The 26,858-nt window shown below is 36.6% G+C and overlaps 1 protein-coding gene across 3 annotated transcripts in view; it reads left to right on the top strand.

The window, feature by feature from the left end:
• Nucleotides 1-26,858, top strand: part of FCHSD2 (FCH and double SH3 domains 2) — a 218,251-nt gene that overhangs the window by 188,642 nt on the left and 2,751 nt on the right. For all 3 annotated transcript variants that reach the window (XM_081065005.1, XM_081065004.1, XM_081065006.1), the window contains 7 exons: nucleotides 9,619-9,780; nucleotides 17,600-17,734; nucleotides 23,318-23,401; nucleotides 23,522-23,699; nucleotides 24,024-24,244; nucleotides 25,238-25,349; nucleotides 25,492-25,577. In XM_081065005.1, the coding sequence (XP_080921131.1) occupies nucleotides 9,619-9,780; nucleotides 17,600-17,734; nucleotides 23,318-23,401; nucleotides 23,522-23,699; nucleotides 24,024-24,244; nucleotides 25,238-25,349; nucleotides 25,492-25,577 (978 nt within the window). The remainder of the gene's footprint in view (nucleotides 1-9,618; nucleotides 9,781-17,599; nucleotides 17,735-23,317; nucleotides 23,402-23,521; nucleotides 23,700-24,023; nucleotides 24,245-25,237; nucleotides 25,350-25,491; nucleotides 25,578-26,858) is intronic.

Below are 26,858 nucleotides of genomic sequence, written 5' to 3'. Positions count from 1 at the left end.
GCTAAAGGTGAAAATATGACGTGAGATTCCCACAACAGAATGTCTCATCTCCCCTAATACCAGTATTTAAGTCTGCATTCTCAAAGATATTTTTCTTACCAAAAATAAGGAATATGTTAAAAACCATGATGCCAGATCCATTATCTCAATTTTGAATACCCGTGAAAGGTAGTTAATCCTTCAGCTATCTTAAAATGGTCTCATGTGATTTTCACTTACCAGATACAGAAAATAACCCAGCTGAAATTAGATGGCAAATATAAAGGTAGCATTGAGATAGTTCTTACAGGATTGTCATAATGAAATTTTTGGATAAACTACAGAATGTTCAGAGGAATAGACAGTAATAGTTTTATTGGATTCCCTTTTTCTTCTGCGTGTATATCGTTTGCAATGGATTTTCTCTTTTCGTTCAGTAGTTATTTACCTTATTATAAATACCTATACAAGAGGGAGAAAGCTGGTTAAAATTCTATTATGTCCTTCATGTTTGGTTTTTAGCTCCTACTAACATGAATGTTACCCTCCCTTGTTGGTTAATCTGCTATATCCAGTCTTTTCTATGTTGTGTTTCCATTCAGTATTGCTAATTAGAATAAAAACCTTTGTGGCACTCACTAATAGATTAAAGAAACTTTTTCCAGTCATAAGAAATTGAAAATATAAATAGCCTGTGCTTTTCCAAAGAATAGGGGTATATATAGTGATTAATTACTGACTGGTTAATTTGGGAACAAATTCACTAATGGGTTAGTTTAACAAATACTTAATGAGTACCTCCTCTGTGTTCAATACTGATGAATATACTAGACATACAGTGATGAACAAACTGTTGTTACTGTTTTAATCTCCATGATGGTCACAAGAATATTTGTGCTAAATATGCTACTGTTTACAGTCCCTGACTAATTCAAGAATTAAAATGAAGCAACAGCTACTGAAATTAAACTTTAATAACAGTCTTTCTGACCTGGTATGTAGGTATTTGAATTTTTGAAATACCTTTGTCATACAGACACACACAATTCTTCATCTGATGTATTATACATGTTCTAAAATTAGCTTGTCAAAAATTTTAAAAGCCATCTTTTTGGAAGCTGTACATGACTTATGTTGTTCCAGAACACAATTATTTTTACGTGTTTAAATTATACTTTTTATTTGGGTTGAGGGCAGTTCTTTGTTCTTATGACAGTGAAATGTTTAACAAAAAGAGGAGAAAGTTAATGTAAAAAGATAAACCCAAAAATTTTTAATAACTTATGTTTGGTGTAAGATCTACAGAAAGAATTATACACTATGATTCTTTCTCTAAGATATTAACTATATTCTCTGATTCGAATTGAATGTACATTTGAAAGCCAAAGTATGTGGTATCAAGTGAATTAACAAAACCAAAAGAAGTCAATTATTGTCTATATAAACACATTTTCATAGATACCATTTTCTCTTAAATTATTATCTCATAAGGTTCTGTTGTACACCAGGAATTCAGAATTACTAAGTCATCATTGAGGCCTGAGCAGGTCCCAACTCTCTGTGGTTTGGGGTTGCTATCTCCTCATTAAGAAAAGCAGAGGATTTGTCTTCTGAGAAGACAAAGTCGTCTTCTCTGAAAAAGCCTTCTACATAGCTGACCTTGACATCTTCGAGGAATAAGAGGGTGAGGATTGAGGCCTCATAAGTCTGGATTTTTAGCTGAGAGTGGTTATAACGAGAAAGTCCAGAGTGAGATGTAGTTACCTCCAGAACGTGTCACTGTTTACCCAGCCTGGGTTTCATGACAGTCATAGGAGTGGATTCCTTAATAATAAAATAAATAATACAGTGCCCCCCCAAAAAAATTTCTATTACTATGTAATTCTTATACCTCAGTAACTCAAAAATGGTAAGACCCTTGCTATAATGTATTAAGAGATGTCTAAAAGTTTCAGTTGCATAACATGTGAGGCCTAATTATCGCAAGGTTAATGAAATGCTAAGGGTAAGCCTGCTATTAAAACAAAATTTCCAATCACATCACATCCAAATTTACATTACCTCAGGTCTTGTTATTGCGGTGTTTCACTGTATTCTTGTAATATGGTATGTTAGCAGACCTCGTGACTAATTTCTTCAGTTTTTATTGTGAAAATTTTCAGACACACAGAAAAGATGAAGAGCAAATACATAATTTACCAACTTGAAATTCAACAATTAATATTTGCAATATTGGCTTTATGTGTTTATCTATTCTGTAAAATGGAAATTAATTCTGTACTTTTCTATAATTGAAGTTTGTTCTATTCTGTAAAACGGCCTGCTTAGAGTTAGTATTTTAGGCAAGAATACTTTATAGTTGATACTATTACTCTTCAGTGTGGTTTTATCAAGTCGCTTGGCTGTTAATGATGTTGAGTGATCACTTAGCTAAGATGGTGCTACCAGATATTTCCACTGTTAAGGTTCTTTTTTTTTTTCCATCATAATTAGCAAGTACTAGTCACCGTCAGGGTGACAAATGGGTATTTTTCTCTCTGAAGTATCATTATGATGTCGTAGAATTTAAAAAATCAACTCTATTGAGGTATAATATACATATAATAAAATGTAACCGTTTCAAGTCAACAGTTTGATGAGCTTTGACAAGTGCATACCCTAAATATCTATCACCACAATCAAGATATAAATATTTCTATGACCCCAAAAACTTCTCTTGTGACCAGGCCACAATTATCTGCCTTCTGACACAGGTTAGTTCAACTCCAACAACATGAATATTAGAATACTTGATATTGTTCTATCCATCACATACATCACAACAAAGATGACCCACACATTGTTTATCTAGCCTTATTCTTTATCTTAATCTCAGTTTAATGAGTTATTATGTACTCAAGCTCACTGATCTTTTCTGTAATGTATAACCTACTGTTAAGGAAATCCTATGAATTTTGATTTCAGATATTATATTTTTGGCTCTATAAATTGTTTAGTTCTTTTTATCTTCCAGTTTACTCCTATTTTATCTTCACGGTTTTTTAAATCTGTAAGTATATTTATAATAGCAACTTTAAAGTCCTTGTCTACTCATTACATCATGTCTGTGATTTCTGGCTCTATTGACTGAGTTTTCCTTTGGTTATGGCTTATATTTTTCTGCTGTTCAAATACTTAGTCTTTTGTGCTGAATACCAGCAATTGTGACTGTTTGGCTGGAGTGTCTGGGTTCTCCTTTCTTCTTTTAAAGACCGTTGGGTTTTGTGTTGGCAGCCAAGTCAGTTACTTGTTGATCAGTTTGATCTGTGTGAGGCTTGGTTTTGTTTTCTTTGGGTTGGATTAACTTTATCCTTTCCAGTAGGGCTAATTTAGTCCTATTACTAATGTACTTCCTTTGTGCAGTTTCTTCTTATGCTATAGGTATCCAACAAGATCTCTCAACTCTGACTGGGTAGAATTGCAGCATCTCTCAACCCTGTACAAGCTCTGGGAATTTTTCAGTTCACAGCTCCACGGTAGATGCTCTTTCCCCAGTAGTTATTATTTGCTTCTCATGGGGTCCTACCTTATGTGTTCCAAATTTATTATTACAGAGTTTTATTAATTTAGTATATTTTCAATTATAGTTATAATTGGGGGTCTTTAAAGCCCCATATTGTCTAAATTTGGCCAGTGGGAGTCCATTTAAGCTGACTTCCATGTCCTCTTGACATCACTCCCATTAGGCCTTGAACATTTTCTTGCTTTCTAGCACAACAAGCTGTCATAGGCTCACCTAGTATTTTCCCTGCCCAGACTTAAATTTGGCCATTTCTGCAAGGACCTGTGATTTCTTTTAGCAGAGAACAGTATTTAGACACCAAGGTCTAGGTTGTGAAGGTGCTTAGTGTTACGTGTGTTATTTATTTCTTGGCCCTTTATTTGTTGTTAGAGCTAAGAATTTATTTTTTTAATCATGAAATATTGATATTTCCAATTGAAATTTAAGATTGGAAGGATTTTATTAAACTTCTTTGATTTTTATATTTATATCTTTTCTCATATTAAAATCTTTTATATTAAAAATATTATATTATCATAATATTTTATTTGTTTTATCCTGCAGTGTATATTAAACAGTTTCAAAATTACAGTACAGGTATTATTAATAGTAAACTACTGAGTGTAATGTAAGATTTCTTTATAGTTCTCTTTGAATGTAGAATATAGCTCTGTAAGGATTTCTGCTTCTGGTAATAACAGATTAGCTTATGTTCTCTTTTAGGTAACTGTTATTAATCTGGGGTAAAAATGTTTAATATACCTACTTGGTATAACTGGAAAATGACCCAAAGCATATGAAAACTGGAGAGGAATTGACCCTTGAAAGAATGGGATCATACTTGGTGACATTTACATGATACAGCTGTTTTTGAAGGGCTGCACACTAGAATTTTAGCATAGGGTCTTATTGGCTTGAGGATGAATATCAGGGAGCCCTCAAATTTGCATATAAATAACCATCCAAATCCTTGGCCAAACCTGAATACACATGTGGAGCAGAAACTCTAAGGAGCTTGGCAGGAAACAACAGCTGGAAAACAAACTGAGCAGAAATTTTAGCTGTTGGTCTAATCATTAGGAAATTGGAGTCGTTATATTAATATCAGACAAAATAAACTGCAGAACAAAAGATATTAAGAGGATAATTTATAATGACTAAAAATAAGGTCAGTTCATCAAGAAGATATAACAATCCTAGATATGAATGTAACTAATAGTACTAGAGCTAGAAAATACATGAAGCAAAAGCTGACAGCACGGAAAGAAGGAATAGACAAATCTCAATTGTGGTTGGCTATTTCAACATTCCTTTCAGTAACTGATAGAACAAGGAGCTAAAAAGTCAGTAAGGATATAGATTTGAACAACATTATCAACCAACTTTACCTAGTTGGCATTTATAGAACACTCCACTCCACAAGAGTAGAATAAATGTTCTTTTAAAGTACATGTAGAATATATTTATCCATCTACTACAAATCAGCTCTCATGTCGTTTTGCAGTCAAATTTCACATTACTCAACAAGTCAGAATTTGGGACTTTGAAAAGAATAATAATATTCACCAACTCTGGCAAATACCCAGAAAAAAGAAAAGGCAAAAATAATTCCAGAAACAAAAAGGGTACATAATTACAGATACATATTGTAGATAATAAAATGATAGAAGATATTATTAACATTAAGCTGATAAATTTGAAAATTTAGATAAAACGGAAAAAACTAGAAAAATATCACTTATTAAAACAGACTCAGGAATGATAGAATATCTGAATAGTCTCGTTCCCATTAAAGAGAGGGAAACAGTAGTTTTTTAAAAGAAAAAAATCTTATTTTGAGGAAAATCCCTGTTCCACATGGCTTTACTCTTGAGTTCTAATCTTTCAAGGAATAGATAAACGTAAATTTACAAAAAAAAATTTTAATTAAAAAAAAGTACATGAATATTCAGCAAGACCAATACTAGACCATAAACCAGTGTCAGTAAGTTTAAAAGAATTTATGTCATACGGAATAATACGTTCTCTGACTCATCAGAATTAAATTAAAAATCAGTGACAGAAAGATACCTGGAAAATCCCTAGGTATTTGGAACTTCAATTATTCAAACACAATAATCTGTTGCTGCCTTAAAAAGAAAATCTGTCCAATTTTATGGTGAAAACAGCAATGATTTATTATCCCTCGCCATTCTGGATGTAGGTTTTGCCTGAGATTCCTCAAGGAGCTGCAGTCAGCTAGAGGGTCTGCCAGAGGGCTTGGCCTTTTTTCTGTCCGGTGTTTCATCCCCACATAGGCCAAACGAAGCTTCTTCACATGGTGGAGGCACATTCCCAAAAACTCAAGTCCCAATGCCCTTATGGAACCTCTGCTTGCATCAAATTTGCCTATTTACCATTAGCCAAAACAAATCACATGGACAAGCCCAGAATCAATGTGGGAGAGGACTACATGAATACCAGGAGGCACGATTCATTGGGGATAACAGTTTACCAAAATTAATGTGATCTTAGTTAAATCATTTTTCCATCTATAAAATAGAGTTTATGATATCCATCCCCAGAATTGTTGTGTGGATTAAATGAAATAATATAATCCCATAGTTCTTAGTTATTTGGATATGATAAAGGTTATTTGGAGTGGTTTTTTTTTTAATACCAAAGGTAATTTAGAGTGGCAAATATTATCATCTACCATTATTCATTTCCTACTATATATACAAGGCACTGTCCTAAATAGTAGGGTTACGATAGATACAGTCCTTATCCTTAGAGAAATGATATTTTAAAGGTAAGTTAATTAAGCCCAAATTAGATTTACAGATTTTGTATAATAATTATTGAAAAGTTTCATGAGCTCAACTGTGGCTTGACACTTGGATATACTTATGTTAAAGTTTACATTAAGATCAGTTAATTGACAGTGTTAATACACCTAGATTCTATAACCTAAAGGACCTGGCTTTACAAAACATTTTAAAAAGAGAGCCTCGGTCTCTTTACAAGTTCTAAAAATGATTTAGTTAAGTTGTACCTAGAATGCCATCTAATTACAGAGAGCTGTGCTCTACAAAATTTTAATCTATTGGCAAATCATCAAAATTCATTTGAAAACACTGGAAAATTCTGCTTTTAAGCAGTTGTTAAAATATAAACAGAACTCTAAAGGAAATATAGCAATGTTTATTCTGGAACTGCAGTCTAAAAGTCTAAGTTTGCAAATACCATGTTCATTGGTTGTTTGGTAAAGCACTGACAAAAATAAATATTACAAAAATTAGATTACTTGGTAGTGAGAAAATAGAATAAACTGTATCTCTCTCTCTCTCTCTTTCTCTCTTTCTCTCTCTCTCCCCCTCCCGTTTCTCTGCTTCAGTGGTTAAATGACTTACATTTATGATTTCCAAGAAAAGGTTTGCTGGTTCATTCCTTTTTAAAAAAAAAAACATTTCATTGCCTATATTAGTTTAAAATGCACATTAGGATGGTGCTGAGACAACAGGATATCCATATGCAAAAGACCCCTACTTCATACCATACACCAAAATTAACTCAACTCATAATTATCAAACACCAAAATATAACAACTAAAACTGTTAATATAAAACTCTTATGAGAAATCATTGGGGTGAATCTTTCTGACCTTGGATTAATGTCTTAGATATGATACCAAAAGCCCAAGCAATAGATAAATTGGACTTAATCAAGATTTAAAACTTTTGTGTTTCAAAAGGCACTATCAAGAAAATGTAAGACAACGCACAGGATGGGGGAAAGTGTTTACAAAGTATGTGTCTGAAAAGGAACTTTTATTTAGAATACATAAAAATTCTTAAAATTAAAAGACAAAAATAAAAGGACAACCCAATTTTAAAATGGGCAAAGGATCTGAATAAACAGTCTCCAAAGAAGATACACAAATGATCAATCAAACCATGAAAAGATGCTTGACATTATTAGTCATCAGGGAAATACAAATCAAAACCACAATGAGATACCACTTTTCACCCACTGGGATGGCTAGAATCAAAACAGCAGACATTAACAAGTGTTTGCCAGGATGTGGAGAAATGATACCCTGCTGGTGGGATTGTCAAATGAGACAGCTCCTTTGGAAAACAGTCTGGCGTTTCCCCAAATGGTTAAACAAAGCATTACTTTATGACCAAGCAATTCTAGTTTTAGGTGTATACCCAAAAGAAAGGAAACATATATCTACACAAAAACTTGCACACTAATGTGTGTAGCAATATTATTCATATTAGCCAAAAGATCGAAACAACCCAAATGTCTATCAGTTGACAAATGGATAAACAAAATGTGGTATATCCATACAATATAATGTTATTTGGCCAAATAAAAGTAATGAAATACTGATACATGTTACAACATGGATGAACCTCACACACAAAAACCCACATATTGTATGATTCTGTTTATATTAAATGTGCAAAATAGGTAAATCTATATATAGAGAAAATAGATTAATGGTTGCCAGAGGCTGCTGGGATGGGAATAAGGGATAGCGGAGCAATAGCTAAAGGATACAGGGTTTCTTTTGAAGATGATAAAAATGTTCTAAAATTGGGGATATAAACGAATGCATTGTATACTTTAAACAGGTGAATTTTATGGTACCCAAGCTTTATCTCAAAAAAGCTGTGGCAAAAATAAATTATTAGAAGAATAAGCAGATTTTTGCAGGGCTGTTTACCAAGTAGCGTGCCTCCAAGTCAAAAACTCTACTTTCTTTAAAGATTTATATGACATCCAAAATCACTGAATTTTCTATTTAAAATTATTAACATGGTTCAATTTTATGTGATACGAATTTTAATCTTGGTTCTTAACAATCTATATGCTTCAAAATCTTAAGAATATAAAATAAATTCAACAGTGAGAGCTCAGTGAAACAAGTCAGAGCTCAGATCCTTTTTGTACTGACACCCCCCAGCAGAGAATTCAGAGAGAGATCAAACTTGGGTACCAGAAGGGCTCAGTGAACACATTTCTTTGTCCAAGAGACCCTCAAAATGCCATCAAGTAAGAGTCCTTAAAATTATCTTAGTGGAGCCTTCAAATGTTGGAGGAAGAGACTACCACTCTAATATGTGGAACAATGAAGCTGAATATATTACTTGCTAAAATGAAAGAGAGTGATACTTACAAAATACAATCTCTCTGAACAAAGCATAACTAATATATAGTGTTTTGAGAAGTATGGATTTCAGGGACTGGCATATTTTCAAAACTGGAAATGTTTTGCAGATTGGCTCGCTTTTAGCTGTGGTGGAGAGTGAAAGACTACAGGAAGCAGGAGTGTTGATTACTGGAGGGAGGCTGTGGTTGATTGGCTGCCTTGCGGAAGCATGGGGCTGTCATGATTGGCTGACTTTAAAGGCATAGCTATTAGAACAAAACAGTTAACCATTTGATTGGAACAGATTTATACTGGTTTAGTGGTTTACTTGCTTGCCTCTTGGAACAACAGCCAAAAAACAGGCTGTATTTCCCTCTTGTTTTTTAAATGTGGAGAATATGAGCTTTTCTCAATCTTTACTAGTAATTTCTGACATCTGCATCACAATTTAATTTAAAATATTTACTCAGGCAGTCAAGAGTCATGAAAGTTTTTAAGAAAGGTAGTGAAATGATGAGATCATTTGCAGACTTGTAGAAAGTGGATTATAGAAGAGAAGAAAAATTCCAAGAGGTGGATTAGAAGGCTGTTGAAGGTACTAGATGTTAGGATTTTCTGAGGCATAGCCTGGTTAAGAAGAAAAGAATGCAGACTTTATGGCACATTAATATTTTATTCTTCATAAGTTATATTTGATACCTTGTCAAAATGCAAGTGTGCCATTTGCCATTATCAGCAGCTGCTGATTCCTGTTTTTGTGTTTCTTCCCTCCCACCCCCTCTTTACCTTTCCCCCCTTCCCTCTCCCTCTGTCCAACTGAAAAATGAACAACTATTCCAAGGCAGAATTACTAGTGAATATCAAGATTGTTCTAATTAATAAGTCAAAAATAACTTAAAAACAGTCAATTTGAGAGAAAAAATACCTTGATTTCTAACCATTTTCTTGGTTTTCTTAGATAATTAAGTTGAAAGCTGAAGCCCGGCTGGAACTGCTAAAGCAGATCGGTGTTTCTGTGGACACATGGCTGAAGAGTGCAATGAACCAAGTAATGGAGGAACTGGAAAATGAGCGATGGGCTCGGCTTCCTGCAGTGACCAATAATGGCACTTTACACTCGGTACGATTGATCTTCTTGGATATTATGGGCTGACTTTCATTGAAGGATGCTATTCTTTGACTACGTAGTCAAACCTGGCAATAGCCAAATTTTTAAAGAGAAAAATAATGGTTTTGCTAGTGGTTTGTGTGTTTTTTTTCTTTAGCTTATCACTAATTGAGTTAAACTTAGTGCAAGAAAGAAAGAGGGGAAGGAGTAGTGCTCTTTTCAAATGTGTAGTGAAGAATATATTGTCACTAGCTGGTTCATCAGTGCCAATCTACCATACTCACTATTCCATTCATCAAGTAGATATGCTTCTTGTCTGGAAGTAGCAGCATAAAAATTGTAATCTAGGGTTTCTGAAGTTCTCAGAAGTCTTTTCTAGTGTAAATGAAAATAAACATCCAAAGAGTTAGAAACAATCTTAAAGAAGGGAAAGGAACGCTCTTAGCCTGTGGCTTTGTCTTTTCTGTTCACAAGGGCTTTCACATTCTGCTCACCGTATCTTCATCAGGGAGACAGGTATGCGTTCACAAACAAGGCCAGAACTCAAGCTTAAGTTTTCAAGTCCCGGGCTCTTTCCACTCCAGTGTCATACAGTTCAACCTTAGTTTTTCATGTTGGAGATCTGAGTACCAGAAAAGCTCAGTGATTTGCCTGATATTACATAGGTGGATATATGACGCCTAACTGGTCAAAGTAAGGTAATTTCTGCTGCTACCTCCCTACCCATTACTCTCTCTCATCCTGTTCATTTCCTTGTGGCATTTGTTATAATCTATATTTGTCCTCTTTGTTTTGTTTGTTGTCTGTCTTCCTCTCTAGAATGTAATCTTCATGTCTTCCTGGTTCACTGCTCTGCACAGCAAAGTGCCTGCCACATAGTAGGTACACAATAAATATCTGTTGAAGAAAGAAATGAATGGATGGACAATCTATGGAAGGTTAATTTTTATTTCACCAGTAATGGTAATCCAGCTGGGGAAAATAAGCACACATCACCCACTTGACTTTGGGGTTAGAAGAGCTTGCCTTATTTTCAGTACAACAGAGTTGCTCTGTGTCATGAAATATCTCTCTTATTGCACCTTAAAGTCACAGTTCCCATCTAGTTCAGGTTATTCTGTTGTACAGAAGATGACAGAAAATTCCAGGCATAAATTTGTTTTTGACTTCTTTAGCAGCACTGTAGGCAACTAATCAAACCCTTGATTTTCCTTGGACTAGCACTTTTTCTTACTAAATCAGCTGGGTGGGCACTTATCACCTGACTGTGTGCTTTCTTCCTGGGCAAATCATAGATGAGCAAGACTTGGTCTCTCTCCTCCAAGAGCTGACAAGCTGGTAGAGCAGACAGGCTTTTATAGTTCTTAGTGATACATGGCATTATATGACTGGGCTTCTAGACAGCAAACTCAAAATTGCTCACTCCTAATTCATCTACACACCTTGGGAAAAGTCACTTCTCTCTGTGTTTCACAGAGAAGGTTAGGTTAAATGATTCTAAGATCCCCTCCAACTCAAAATCTCATGATTTTGTGAAATGCTGTCAGAAAAGTTCAATATCAGCTAGAAAAATAAAGTCATACACGCCAAGAAGGAAATGTCATTTGAGATAATCTATGAAGAATTTTAACAGGAGATCAAGAAGGGCTTCTGAGTGTGAAGGAAGAAAATGAAGATGTGTCTAGTACAGTGTCTGGCAGTGAGTGTTGATTAAATTGGATATTTTTGAGAATTGCCCAAAGGCATCAGCTCATCTAGAGACATATTATACACTCTGTGAAGGGAGAACTTTGCAATTCCACCCCACTCTTCTTCCTTCTCGTCAGTCTTACGGAGCCTGTGTCTTCCCACTTTTGGCTGAGGAATATATTTTGTGGAAGCTCTACTAACAATATAAATAAGGGAGAGATGTAGGCACAAAATAACTTACTGAAGTCTCAATATTTATTTAACCTGCCTTTAAATGACAGCACTGAAATAATTCAGAGGCAGTTGTATCTCTTCACACTGACAGCTGGCTGGCTAGGAGCATAAAACAGAAATACATATTCTGGGGACCAAATTATTTCTTCCATTATGGATGCCAACAAAAGCATTAGTCATCAAGTTTAGAATTCCCTTCCATCTGGAAAACATGGTTATTACTACTGTCAGACATTAACAGCGTAAAGTGCCTTGTAGAAGATCAGTGTTTTTAAAATACACAGTCTGTTTACTTTATAGAATAAGGTAGGAACTATACTTACTTGGGCATTAACTCTTTGCCTTCTGTATTATGCTGTGGTACAGAATATAGGATTGGGAAGTAAAAATGACAAAGAATCACAGAATATAGCAACACTTTTTTAAAAAAGGACAGCAGTCTATTGATACAGTTATTCAATTGGTGTTTAACCGGAACCTGCACATAGCTTCCTATGATTGGATTGCTGACAATGACCCATGAGTCTTTCTGTCACTTATCCTGCCCTTCTCTTATTTTCCTGTCTTCTCTTACTCAAAACTCCATACCCAGCTAACAACCTAATTTTGAAATTATAATAATTTTAGAATAGAAAAATTTATATAACTAGATTACAAAAAAAATTAGAAAGTTCAAAAGAGAATGATCTAAACCTCCATCCTTATAACACCACTGTTAGCAACTTGATGTAATTCCTTCCTCTTTGCATTATTCTTTTTTAAACATATTTATCATAATAATGTTAATTTTGTATATTTTTAAATCTAACATTCCATATGGCTGAAAGGTCTTCCTAATCATCCTTTTCATGTCCATATAGTATTCCATCAGGAAAGTACCGTGATTCACTTACAGGTTCAATATTTAGATTGCTTCCAGACAGTCTAAATAATACTCTAAAAAACATTTGTGTACATTTTTCGCCCATACTGGGGATTTTTTTCTGTAATATAGATTCTTAGAAGTAGAATTACTCAATCATATATCTATAGTTCTTTGTTTGATTTGGTTTATTTTTGTTCTTTCTATTATTTTTTTCTTTAGATTCTCAACCTATAGCTGACACCGTTTACATGACTTTCTTGTCTTCAGCTACTTCCCCCAGCTACTATAAAAAGCATTCTGACATCTACTTTTTTGTCTAAAGCCCTGCTCATTAAAGGGATAACCCTTTATTCCCTTTATCATGATTTATTTAAATTGCTGTACATTTCTTTTTTCCTTTTTTTTTTAGGCATCTGTTGAATCATCATTGGATGTCCTATTTTCAATGTAATTAATGATCTTATAGCATCTTCAAGTACTATGTGGCCAGTTGTCATTAAAATTCCCAAGCTTTACTGATAATTTTTAACAGCTTTGCTGAGGCATAATTGATATAAGTAGACTGCACATATCTAAAGTGTACAATTTGATACATCTTAATATATGAATACACCAGTGAAACCCTCGCCACAATTAAGATAATGAACATATCCTCCCCCAAAAGTTTCCTCATGCTCCTTCCAGCCACTCAGTCAACGACTGATCTTCTTTCTGTCACTATAGATTACTTTGTATTTCCTAGAATTTTATATAAACAGAATCATAACAATATGTTTTGACTGGCTTCTTTTTTTTGACTGGCTTCTTTCACTCAGCATGATTATTTTTTGAGGATAATCCATGTTGTTGAATATGTCAGTAGTAGTTCATTTCTTTTCATTGCTGAGTAGCATTCTGTTGTGTGAATATACCACAGTTTGTTTACCCATTCGCCTGATGATGGGCATTTGACTTGTTTGGGGCTATTGCAAGTAAAACTGCTATGAATATATGTTTTGGGTGGGTCATATAGTAGGTGTATGTTTTACATTTTAAGAAACTGACAAACTGTTTTCCAAAGTGGTGGTACCATTTTACATTCCTATCAATAAGATACTAGTGTTTCAGTTGTTTCACAGCCTTGCTAGAACTTGCTATGGTCAGTCTTTCTAATTTTAGACATTCTAATAGGTGTACAGTAGTATATCACGGTAACTTTAATTTGCATTTTATTAATAATAAAGCTTCTTTTCATATGATGAAATAGTCGTCTTCATCATAGAGATAAGGTTGAGAGGTTAAATAATTTTCTCAAAGTCATACAACAAGTAAATGGCATAATCAGCATTCAAACCCAAGTCTGTTGGATCCAAGAACCCACTGCTTTCTAGTTCATTACAGTACCTTAAAATGATGAAGCCCTTCAGAGTTTCTTTTGCTGAGTAGAAGATAGCTTCTTCAACACCAACTCAAAAACGTTCTCCTTATCTGCCCTTGCAATAAAAGTAAGCATTTTACAACATCTAAGAAAGGAAAAATATTAGTACAGCTAGAAAAAATAGTTTTGATTGAAGTTCTGTCCAGTGACAGGAAGGAAAAGGGGTAAAAGACCAGTTGTTAAGAAACTAAGCGATGTAAAAGCATGTGGCAGTGACCCCTATTGCTGTCACTGCAACCTTCCATTCCCTTTCATGAGAATCAAAAAATGAACTCAAAATAAAGAGGAAAGAAGGAATGTTTAGTATCAAACAACGTTGCCAAGATAAAATGTTTTGGATTGATTCCCAGTGCCAAAGCACAGTACACATTAACATTCCTTATGTATTTTTGGAAACTTATTCTACCCACATTGGCTTTCATTTTAGTTTTTATAGATGCATGGGTGTTTTGTTTTGGTTTGGTTTTTGTAATGCCCCAATTTTTTTAAATGTCTATAACCTTTACTAGAATATGAAAGCAACTTCTAGCATGTGAGCCTCATCCTTTATGATACAATCCCTGTTAGAAAACAATGGAATCATAAGCCTGAGATTTTAAAGGTCAAGATTTGAATCTATTTCGTCATTGACCTGACTGACCATAAATGGATTACCTGTAAGATGAAGTACACAATTACCTCACTCAGTTGTGGAGAACTTTCAATAGTAGTTATAAATGAAAACATATAGGGCTTTTTAAATGGAGGCAACAAATGTGACAGAAAATATGTATTATTTGTGCTTCTGGACCCCTACACATATAATTCTATAGAGTTTTATTAGAGAGATACCAGTAAAGAGGAGAGTCAGTTTTAAAACATTAATGACAATTACTCAAGAGAAATCACTTTAATTCTTTAAAAAGTATAACTTGGCAACATAGGCAACTTCTGCTTTTTGACCCATTGAATCCCAGGAAGTCTTCTCTGACCCTCTTCTCCAGTCACCTCTTCCATATTCACACTTCCCTACGCCCTTAGCATTTAGTTGTGGTAGTTTTCCGCTGTAGGTTGTGAGCTCCTGCAAAGTAGACAAGGTGTCCTTTCTTTCATGTCTGAGAGCCTAGCATAATGTTCAACATATTGTAGGTATTTGAGATTTTAATTAATTGTTCTAACTGTTCATTCTTTATATCCTTAATGTGTAAACATCGGTACCTTTGTAGGTTTGGACGTGGGGAAAAGTGGCCAAATAAGTAAGTGTTTATATGTAGCTAGAAACAAAGAAATCTTTAAGCCTGGTTTGTTTCTTCTTTATTGGAGTTTTAGTTTAAACAGTAAAACATGCTTATTCTAATAGTTCACGTAGTACACAGGTATAAAAAATAAGTCAGTCATCTCCTCTATTCTCCAGTCTTTATTCTTTTACTCTGCCTCCTTACTCTGTCAGATATTTATACTCATATAAATATTATCTGTACTTTAATGTCATGGACAGTATTCTAGGTAAATACACTTTTTATACTGAATATCATTTTAATTAATATATGCCTTTTAGCTATGGTGGGTAATATACATTTAAACTTGGTTTCAAAATTATTTTCCTTGTGCTGTACTCAAAAGGGAATCTGCCCCTTTTTGTAATAACATAAAATTTACCTTTTGAACAATTTTTAAGTGTACAGTTCAGTGGCATTAAGTACAGTCACATTGTTGCGCAACCATCACTATCATCCATCTCCACAACTTTCATCTTGCAAAAGTAAAACTCTGCACCCATTAAACAATAGCTCCCATTCTTCCCCCAGTCCTCAGTTTCTGGCCGCCAACATTCTAATTTCTGTCTCTGTGAATCTGACTACTCTAGGTACCTCGTAAGTAGAATCATACAGTATTTATCTTTTTGTGACTGGCTTTTTTTTACATAACATTACTGTCCTCAAGCTTGAATCATATTGTAGCATGTGTCAGGATTTCCTTCCTTCTTAAGGCTGAGCAATCTTCTATTGTATATACACACTACATTTTGTTCATCCATTGATCTGTCCATGGACACTTGGGTTGCTATGTGGCTATTCACAATTTTGGCTATTGTGAATAATGCTGTTATGAATATTGATGTACCAATATCTTTTCCACTCCCTGCTTTCAAAATCTTTGGGGTGTATACCTAGAAGTGAAATTTCTGAAGCATATGGTAACTGTGTGTTAAATTGTTTGAGGAACTGCCATACCGTTTTCCACGACAGCCGCAGCATTTTACATTCCTACCAGCAGTACACAAGTGTTTCAATTTCTCCGCATCCTCACTGACACTTATTTCCTTGTTTTTTGATAATAGCCATCTTAATGGATGCGAAGTGTTATCTTGTTATAGTTTGGAATTGCATTTCCCTAATGGTCAGTGATGTTGAGTGTCTTCTCATGTGTTTATTGGCCATTTGGATATCTTCTTTGGAAAAATGTCTATTCAAGTCCTTTGTCCATTTTTGAAATGGGTTGTTTTTTATTCTTGAGTGTTAGGCCTTTTTTAAATATATTCTGGATATTAATCCCTTATCAGATATATGAATTGCAAATATTTTCTCCTATTCTGTGGTTTGCCTTTTTACTCTGCTATCCTTTGATGCACAAAAGTTTTTAATTTGATGAAGTCCAATTTATCTATTTTTTCCTTAGTTGTGTATGCTTTTGGTGTCATATCCAAAAATCCTGGCCAAATCCAGTGTCATGAAGCTTTTCCCCTATGTTTTTCTCTAAGAGTTTTATCTCTTACGTTTAGGTCTTTAATCCATTTGAGTTAATTTTTGTAAGGTAGGGGTCCAGCTTCACTCTTTTACATGTGGATATTTAGTTTTCCCAGTACCATTTGTTGAAGACTGTCCTTACCCCATTGAATAGTGTTGGGACCCTTGTTTAAAATCATATAACCATATATGCAGAGGTTATTCTGGGGCTTTCTATTCCATAACTCATTTTTAATGGATGTTCTTGATCTACCAAATGGACACGTCATAGTTTCTTCAAGCATTCCTCTGTTGATGGACATATGGATTGTGTTCAGGCTTTACCACTACAGGCAGTGTTTCAGTAAACAGCCTAAGATATGCAGTCTTACATCCTGGTGCTTTTATTTCTCCATGATAGATTCACAAAAGTGAAATTGCTATATGTTTAGTTTTTAATTTCAGTAGGCAGGTTATTTTGTTAAAGGGTATATCAATTTACATTTCTATCAGCTGTAGATGAAAGCCTGTTTCTCCACATCCTTGGTAGTATTTAGAAATCTTTTTAATGTTCCCCAATATGATCAGTTTAAAATGGTAAGAGGCCTTTATTAGTCAGTGTTTAACAGTGAAAAGTGAAAGGATGCTGACAAATATTTCTTATGTATTTGAAAGACATTTACTCTTGGTTTTAAAAAGAAAAATATCTCTGTCCTTTCACAACATGAAAAATGCAAGTGAGAACAGATACTTATTTGTATGTGCAGTTGAATAAGTAAGTTAATATTTTTAAGTATTAAGTATTAATACTTAAGTATTAATACTTTCAGTATTAAAGTATTAAAGTTTTAAGTATTTCTCCTGCTTTCAACTATTTTCTTGAAGTAAGCAAGCTAGCCAATGGCTTCTAATTTTTCCTAGCTTAACGCAGATACCGAAAGAGAAGAAGGAGAAGAGTTTGAAGACAACATGGATGTTTTTGATGACAGCAGTTCCAGCCCTTCTGGCACCTTGAGAAATTATCCACTCACCTGCAAAGTTGTTTATTCCTACAAGGTTTGTATTTTTCTAACATATTGCTCTTATTAAATTGTGACAACTCTGAATATACACACAACTGTATCTACCCAGCCTTTCATGCTGTGCTAACCATACATTAGTGTTCACTTAGTATTAGAGGTAGCATAACAGTGGTGAGGAGACGAGGCTCTGATGTGGGACTCCTAGGTGAAAATCCTGTCTCTCCCACTTATGAGCGATACGTGAGCCTAGTTTTCTTATCTATATTATGGGGATAATGTTATAAGGCTAGTTTTAAGATTAAATGAGATGACACTTTTATGGCAAAGCACTTAGCACAGTGCTTGACATCTTGTAAACTCTCAGTACATAGAATTCTTACCCTTATCAGCAGTTGCCTACTTTGCATAGAACACTCCATTAGGATGACCCTCAAAACTCATGTTAAAAGACAGTTGTTTACAAAACAGTTTTGTTAAACTTTACCTCTCCTAATCTTAATATAACCACCTCTTGTTTCCATATTAAGCAGGGAGCTGGATAAAAAGATGCCAGAATTTCTAAACCTCATTTGGTATAATAGTTCTTAATCTCTCTCACCCCCGCCCTGCTTTCACATTAACTTTTTGTTCATACAAAGTAAACTGCGTTTCAATTCCCAGTTCCTCTCTGTCCCTCACTCCTCATCGAGTCCATCAGCCAGTCCTATTGAGTCCACCTCATATCCTGAATCCAGTCCCTTTGCACCATCTTGGTCTAGGCCATTGCTTTGATTACTGTAAAACAAAAAAGCTCGTAATTGGTATCCCTTCTTCATATTTGCCTCTTAACAGTCCATTTTTCACTCTGCAGCCAGAATTATCTTTAACACATAAAGGAAATTATTTTATTTCCCTGCCTAAAACCCTTGTAAAGCTTTCTATCACACTTAGGAAAACAAACTCTACAATAGGGCCTGTAATATACAGATTGATCTTCCTAGTTCCATGTCAGACATTCCCCCACCTAACCCATTCACTACACGTTAGCTACTCTGGCTGTCTTTCAGTCTTCAAAAGCACCATGCTCCTTCCAGATGTGACAACTTAGCACTTGCTGCCCCCTCTTCCTAGAACTGTCTTTCCCCCAATGTTGGTTGGCTGCCTACTGCTGTTCATTGAGGCTCAGCTCATGTAGTACTTCCTCGGGTCTCCTCTGACCACCTAAATACATACCTAACTCCTCAGTCACTCACTACTCTCTCTACCATTGCCCTCGTGCACTTTTTAAATGGACTGTATAGCACTTATCCCCAGCCACACTTACTCTTACTTGTTTTCATAGTTCTTTGTTTGGCTCCCCACTGAAAGTTCATGAAGGCAGAAACCTTGTCTGTGTCTGTACATCTTGTCTGTGCGTTTTCAGCACCTAGGACAGTGCCCGGCACATTGTAAGTCCTCAGTAAATAATTGTGGAGTGAATAAATGAATGATGTAAGAAAGGCATGAACAAATGAACCCTCCTCTGGCTCCCATACTGATGGAGACCCAATGCTTAATGGACAGCAAGAGAGGAAGGATGTGGAGAGAATCTTCAACAATCATATACGGGACGGTCTCACTCCCACTGTCAGCATCCCTGGGTAGCTAGAAGTTGGCTGTATTTACTCTTTGATATCAGTCGTTTCCAGATTTTTTACTTTAGCATCCTTTCATTATATATTTAAATTAAAAAGACTTCCTCTTTTCTAAAAGGGTTGGGGTTGTTTTTTTCATTGTAAACCATATTGATAATCTTTTGAAATTTTTTTTTAAATTTATTGGGGTGACATTTGTTAGTAAAGTTACATAGATTTCAGGTATACAATTCTGTATTACATCATCTATAAATCCCATTGTGTGTTCACACCCAGAGTCAGTTCTCCTTCCATCACCATATATTTGATCCCCCTTACCCTCATCTTAATCTTTTGAAAATTTGAAGTCATCTTCTGAGATACTTGGAAAGGTGCTATAGAGTATTATAAAACTAGGTTTGGGAATGTTTCCCTATCTCATCTCTCAATATTATATTTACTTTGAAGTTTAGAATTAAAATTTAAGGTCCTTAAATGGAGAGGGTCCTAAGGGTCTGAGTGATTACAAACATCTCACATTCATCCAACGGTCCCTGAATGGGAATATCCCTGCCATGTCCTATGGTAAATCAGACTGTAAAATTGTGTTTAATCAGTTAATCATTGACCATTTATTGAATGCCCATTTTGTGATGAGTTTGGGGGATATAAAATTTAATATGACATAATCCCTCTCCCCGAGAAATGGATAGTCTGAGGGAGTAAATATTAAACTGAAAACAACAGAATATGTATGAAAACATTTATAGTAGAGGTAAAATCACTAATTCTTCTTGTGATGGTTGGGAGAAATGTGACAGACAAGGTTGCATTTAAATTAGGTCATGGACAAGATCTTTCTAGGTAGGGAAGGAAAGGAACCTTCTAAGCAAAGAGAACAATCGATACAGAGACATAGTTTGATGAGATTATGGGGTATTTGGGAAATGTTAAATTCAGTGATACTTGAGCATCAAGTGTGGGGAATTAGAGCAGCTGGAAATAAGATGTTTGCTGTCAGATAGGAAAGTTGACCAGGCTGTAGTTTGGCTTTTATCATGGCTGGGAGGAGCAATGGGGCATTCTAAAATCAGACTGAACTTTTCAGAAGGTGATCCTGGTCATGGCATTGATACTCTAGAGCATCGATTACTAACTATAAGACTAATAGTGATTCGTATGGTTCAGACCAGCCAGGAAGGCCTAGATAATGCGGTGAAAATAAAGAAAAGCTGTATTTAAGGACCATATTCAAAAGCCTTAAAAATACTCATAACTTTTTTGACCTTACTAGCATATATCCTAAGGAAATGACCCACAGTATAGAAAAATGTTTTGGATACAAAATGTTCTTTCATCATAGTACTACTTTATAATAGCTCAAAGTTGGCAATCCAATAAGGGAATAGTTGAATATATATTCATATAATGTAACAAAACAAAATGTTATGAAAATAATTGAAAATTAGTGAGATTTTTTTATGTAAGAATAAATGCTGCATTATGACCAAAAAAAGTAACATACCATTACATACCGTTAACATATCATAACACCCCAATTATGCATATTTCCAGTTTTTCTGCAATGACATGATTACTTTTATTACCTGGAAAAAAGTATATTGTTTTAAAAGAAAACGGGAAATTTAGAGAGAGCATGAGGTTAATGGAGGGCCTGGTTACTTCTGGAGTTCTGGCTGTCACTGGATATTAGGACTTCAGGAGGTAGTGTGAGAGTATGTCTTTATTTAATAACCATTTACTGACCACTTGCTGTCTTTAGTTGGGATAAATGAGAAGAATTACATTCCCTGACTTAGGTAAGTCATTCTAGCAGGAAACCCACAAGGACAAACGACTCACTAGAGTTCCGTGGTCCTCAATGTGAGACGGATGCGTAAAGCCTCATAACAACAAAAGGAGCAGGAAGCTTATTGTGGGTAGTCTGGGAAAACACATGAGCTGGGCCTCAAATCATGAGTAATAATAACAGCTACCATTTACGAAGTACTATGTGCTTGGTACCATATATTCTTTTTCTAATCCCTTCAATAACCTTTTAAGGAAGATACTATCAACCAATCCATTAATTCAACAAATGCAACTTGAGTACCTTGCATGTACCGAGCTGTGCTCTTTCCTAGGCTTGAGGATATAGCATTGATCAACACAGACAAAACTCTCTGCTCTCATAGAGCTTACATGGAGCTAATAATGATAAAAGGAAAACCAAGACACAGAAAGGTCTTATGGTCACTTGCCCACAGAAACAGACTGAAGCTAGACTTTAACCCACAGTAGTCTACATCCATTCATCAGGTGGGAAAGAGGAAGCAGGGCCTGCCGGAAAGAAGGTGCAGTCTGGTAACAGCAGAGAGGCAAGGAAGACATGGTGTGTTCAGGGAACAGGGAGGAGTGTGTGCTGGGGCCAAAGTATCAATAGACCTAGGGGACCAGACTCTATAGTCTTGAGTGCTGTGCAAAGGACCTCACTTTGTCAAGTGGAAGACTTGGTCACTGCTTGGGGATGGTATGGTTAAGCCAGTGTCTGCTTATATAATAACAACGTTGGGCAACTTGCATGGATCACCGTGACTTTTTTACAGGGGCAGCAATATATTTAAAGGTGTTTTTATCCCTCCTGCTTTGCTCTTGCACATATTGACGTTGGTTGTGTTGGTACTTTTTAAGTCTTGCCATGGAATTAGGAAAAACATCTTTGTTATTTATATAGATGCCTTTTGCTGGTATATTCAAGGCACAGTGTGGCTTCAGATTAGCAAAGACGTTCCATTGGAAAAGCTATTAATATCAAGAACCAATGAGCTTGTTTTCCTCCTATTTTGAGACCCGAGATAATTTACTTACCATTCTGGTTCTGGAGTACTTCTGTGATTGGTCAGCCATTTTCAATACTATTTTTTTGTCTCAACCAATGTCCAGAATCTGGGTTTGATGAAATGTTATAATGCACATGAAATGAGAAATGAGTCCGAGGAAAGTGACTCATATTCTTGCCTTGTTTTTGCTTGTGTAACTTAGAGATATTTTATACTTTGAGATTGTGAGATTTGAAAAACTTTATGGTCTCAGGTGATAGTTTTAACTGATCTTGAGACTTGAGAAAGCTTTTAAGACTGTTCACTTGAGAGCCAGAAGAGGCCAGCAGGCCCCTCCCTGTTTACAGGTGACAGGCAAGTCTCTTTAGAAAACAAAGCCACATAGTCTCTCTCTCCAACCCCTCTGCAGAGCCCCTGAGGGTTTGCTCTCAGATTCTACAGCCTCAGGGCAGTATCTGGGTGGCTAGTGCAAGAAGGCTTCTGCTTTCAGGGATAATAAAACTATCACAGCAACTTGTGCAGAAGCATGCAAGTGGATCAGCCAGTTTCCACAATTAAGTTGGAATATAATAAATGCAAACTTTGACAAAACTTAATCATTTCGTTTCCTACAACTTTCTTCTCTTGGCCACTGTTTTACAGTGATTTACAGATCAATTCTAGGTGCTGCTCAAGCTATCATCCAATCCATATACATAGTTCTTTTCATTTCACAGCACGCACCTCCGCGGCAAATTCTGGTGCAGTTCTGATTTGGTGCGTTTTCCTTTGCCCATGCTTCCCAAGTTGTCATGGTTCTATGCTTACTCATCCCACCTTGACTCCGCAATCCTCCCAAGTATGGCAGGATTGTTATTTTGAAGAAATGGAGGCATCAAGAAGTTGAATAACTTACGCGTAGCTGGAACCCTGGTCCACTTCTTGCAGCAGAGTGCCGTGTTCACTGAGCCTGATTGCCTCTTCAAGATTCCGTTTCTCCAGTTTTGGTTGTGGCTTTATTTTGTTTAGCTCTTTTAAAGTAAAACTTCACCTCATTATGATAGTTTTACAACACTTAAAATTTTATGTTCGATACATTTTTCAAAATCATTTCAACATTTTGATTCCCAGTTTTTGTTATGATCAGTTCACATCTGCTCTTTCTCTAACCTTTTTAATTTTGTCCATGACCATCCTACACTGCAGGCTTCTCAACCAGATGAGTTGACGATTGAGGAACATGAGGTGTTAGAAGTGATTGAAGATGGAGATATGGAAGACTGGGTAAAGGTATATTCCTTTGCTCATATCGCCCCTTCTTGTGACGTTTTTAGGAGTTTGTTTTGGTTCTTGTTATGCCCTGTCCAGTTTGTGTGTGCAAACCTGTTTTGTCACATGTCTTTCACTCAGGCTCGAAATAAAGTTGGCCAAGTGGGTTATGTGCCAGAAAAGTACCTACAATTCCCCACGTCGAACAGTCTCCTGAGCATGCTGCAGTCCTTGGCTGCTTTGGACAGTCGGTCACACACATCCAGCAATTCCACGGAGGCCGAACTCGTTTCAGGCAGCCTCAACGGAGATGCCAGTGGTAAAGACTGAAACAAGGCACTCTTTATTTGGTCACATGTGGCCTAAACTCACATGTGGTCACATGTGGTGTTAATCTGGAGTCAGCCTTCAGTAGGTTAAAAAGCACAACTCTATTCCTGTTCTATCACATGTTTTCCTTTATTTGGTCATGTTGATCCTGTGTAGTAGAACCCAGAAGTTGATCTTCATTGAGTAAAAATATTACAGCTTTACGCTTATTCTGTGTGACACCCTTTTAATTGTCACATGAGCATAGGGGTGGTTGCAAAAGTAACCTGGCTGTCATTGTTCTTACTGCATTTTTCTCTTTCATGCTACCTAGTCTGTTTTGTGAAAGCACTTTATGACTACGAGGGCCAGACAGATGATGAATTATCTTTTCCTGAGGGAGCAATCATCCGAATCTTGAACAAAGAAAACCAGGATGATGATGGCTTCTGGGAAGGGGAATTCAACGGGCGGATTGGAGTTTTCCCATCGGTGCTAGTAGAAGAACTTTCAGCCTCAGAAAATGGTGATACTCCATGGATGAGAGAGATTCAGGTACGTGAAAGGGAAGAAAGCTGAATTAAAAGATATTTAAAGAAAATGATTTCCAAGGAGTCTATTGACCCACGCAAAAGTGGCCTGTAGTCTCAGCCTCACCCCTCACGCTCCAGCCCTCGGTTGCCAGGTTTCTGCAAAGCTGAATTGGGGAAAGCAGGGACTCCTCAGTCAGTCTCTTGCGTGATGGCTGTATCACACCTCTCCTCTCCTGTATTCTGTTCTTTGAATCAGTTAACCAAAATGCTAACTTGTATGTGACATGTAAAACAATGGTTTGGTAGAGAGACAGAAACAAACCAGAGGGGGAATGTGTTGTCTCTGTGGTTAGTTTATGTAGTAAAAATATTAGCTTGCTCTTTCTCTCCCTCACTGTCAAAGCCTCTGCCCAGCCCAGGTCGTGCCCGTCCATTTAAGCGAACTGATGAGCCTGCCAGGACCCCATTATACTCACGTGGCCCTATGCTTAACATGCCTTTACAGGAAACCCCTAATTTGGATCTGTCACAGCAGGGCCGACAGGCCCAGGACTATAAGGAACATGTCTGCCCATCTTGTTTGTGTGGTATTGTAACCACTTAGTCTGACATTTATAAAACATGGGGAAGTTAAAAACTCAGCCAATTATTTTATCTTCACACAAAAATACAACTTGTCCCTGTTTTTGTTCTTCACAGAATTTACTGAATTGACTGTTTTAGTATGTTTTCAATAGAATTCTAGAGAATGGTTTGACTTGATAACTGTTTAAGATAAACTATAGTGAGTGGTATAATGAGGTCTGTGAGAGGAAAAAGTTCAATGCAACACAAAATTAGGGTTTGGGGTGGTTATTTAGGCTCATGTGCTTCTAATGAGGCCGATAAAAAATGTCATTAGTCAGAACTGAGCTCCAGAGAAAAGTCACTTGTCCGGAGTAGTCGGGGAAGCCAGCTAGTTTCTCCTTCCTGAGGTAAGCACATTGTAACCTCCGTTCCCTCTCCTTCCCCCAAGCCACCTGGCTCCCTGCCTCCACTGCCACTGTACGACCAGCCTCCTAACAGCCCGTACCCCAGCCCAGATAAGAGGAGCTCCCAGTACTTCCCCCGCTCTCCTTCAGCAAATGGTAAGCGCTCTCCTGGACTTGGGTCAACATGCATTTTCATTCAGAAATCTACTTGTTCACCTGAAAGGCAAACAGATCTGCAGCAGAGTTTGTATTGCTCAACAACACAAATAAAATGAGCTTCTTTGGTTCTCTCCCTTAGAAAATAGCCTCCATGCCGAGTCGCCAGGATTCTCACAGGCACCCAGGCATACTCCTGAGACCACCTCCTATGGCAAACTGCGACCTGTAAGTCTCTGATCTAACAGCGTGATAGAATGCACAGTTCTTCCAAGTGGAAAGTTAGAAATTAGTGTTTCCTGTGTGTTACTAACTCCACCATACAAGGGTGAGAGGGGTTTGGGAAGATAAGAAGAGCTCTTGGAAAGGAAGGCTATAAAAATCAACACATCTGGGAAGATCCAGTCTATACTGGCACTTCTTTCTGAGTCATGGTGAGATGCAAGATGATAGCTATGAAAGTGTATTTAAATTACAACCAGCTCTATGAGCGTTAACGTGTCGAATTATGAAACAGAAGCACTTTTTTTCAGCAAGCATTTATTGAGAACCTATTTTTGGGGTCTATATTTGCCTCTTTGAGGGACACTGAGATGAAATAAGATATACTTCATGCCTTTTTGAGGTTTGAGAGCTGTGTCAAGGAGAAAAAGCTTGTATAAGTAATCACCCCACTTACTCCTCACTCCACTGCCTGCCATTGCCGCCACCCACCACCTCTTTCAGAGTCGTACCTGTCACATGCTAATCCAGTGCATCCTCTGCACTTTTAGTTTCCTCAACCCCTTGTCAGCATTTGACACCATTCCTTGAACTGCGGGCTTCCCTTGGCTTTGTTCATTCAGCAGATGTGTATTGAGTGCTTTGTTAAGGGTCTTGGTTCCTTATCCGAAATGTGATGGGAGGCCGTTATAAGGTTGTAAGCAGGACAGAGATAGGACTGCATTTTTACAGTTTTGCATTTTTAAAACAGTACTATGGCAGCTAAGTGGGGGGTGAATGGAAACTGGCAGAATGGACATGGGAGCCATTAGGAGGCTGGAGCCATGGTCCAAGCAGGAGGGACCGGTAACGTGGACTGGTGGGAGGGCGGCATTGGAGAGAAATGGGCCACCACTGTGTCGCACCACCCTTTCCTGGCTTACTTTCTACCTCTCTGGCTCTTCCTTTTCATTGAACTTGCAGGCTTCTCGGCCTCTGTCCATCTCTGCTGATGCTTTTTAGGATTCTGTCCATAGACTGCTTCTCTGAAGTCATTAAACTCACTCTCCTTGTGTAATCTCATCTGCTGCCACAGCTTTGATAACTATTTATTTACTGACAACTCCCAGATTTATAACTGCCAATCCGATCTTTTCCCTGAGCTTCAGACTTGTGGCCATCTCAGTATGTATGAACCAAACCCGCAGAACTGAGCAAAAATGAGTTAATTATGCTCCCTACCAGTGCTCTGGCCTCCCACAAACAGTCATCACCAAATCCTGCCAAGCTTCCCTCAGAGACAGCTGT

Source organism: Rhinolophus hipposideros, assembly GCF_964194185.1.
Source record: "Rhinolophus hipposideros genome assembly, chromosome: 10".
In the NCBI taxonomy this organism is placed as follows: domain Eukaryota; kingdom Metazoa; phylum Chordata; class Mammalia; order Chiroptera; family Rhinolophidae; genus Rhinolophus; species Rhinolophus hipposideros.
Note: the sequence above shows the minus strand (reverse complement) of the source record. Positions and strands in the feature narration are given on the sequence as shown.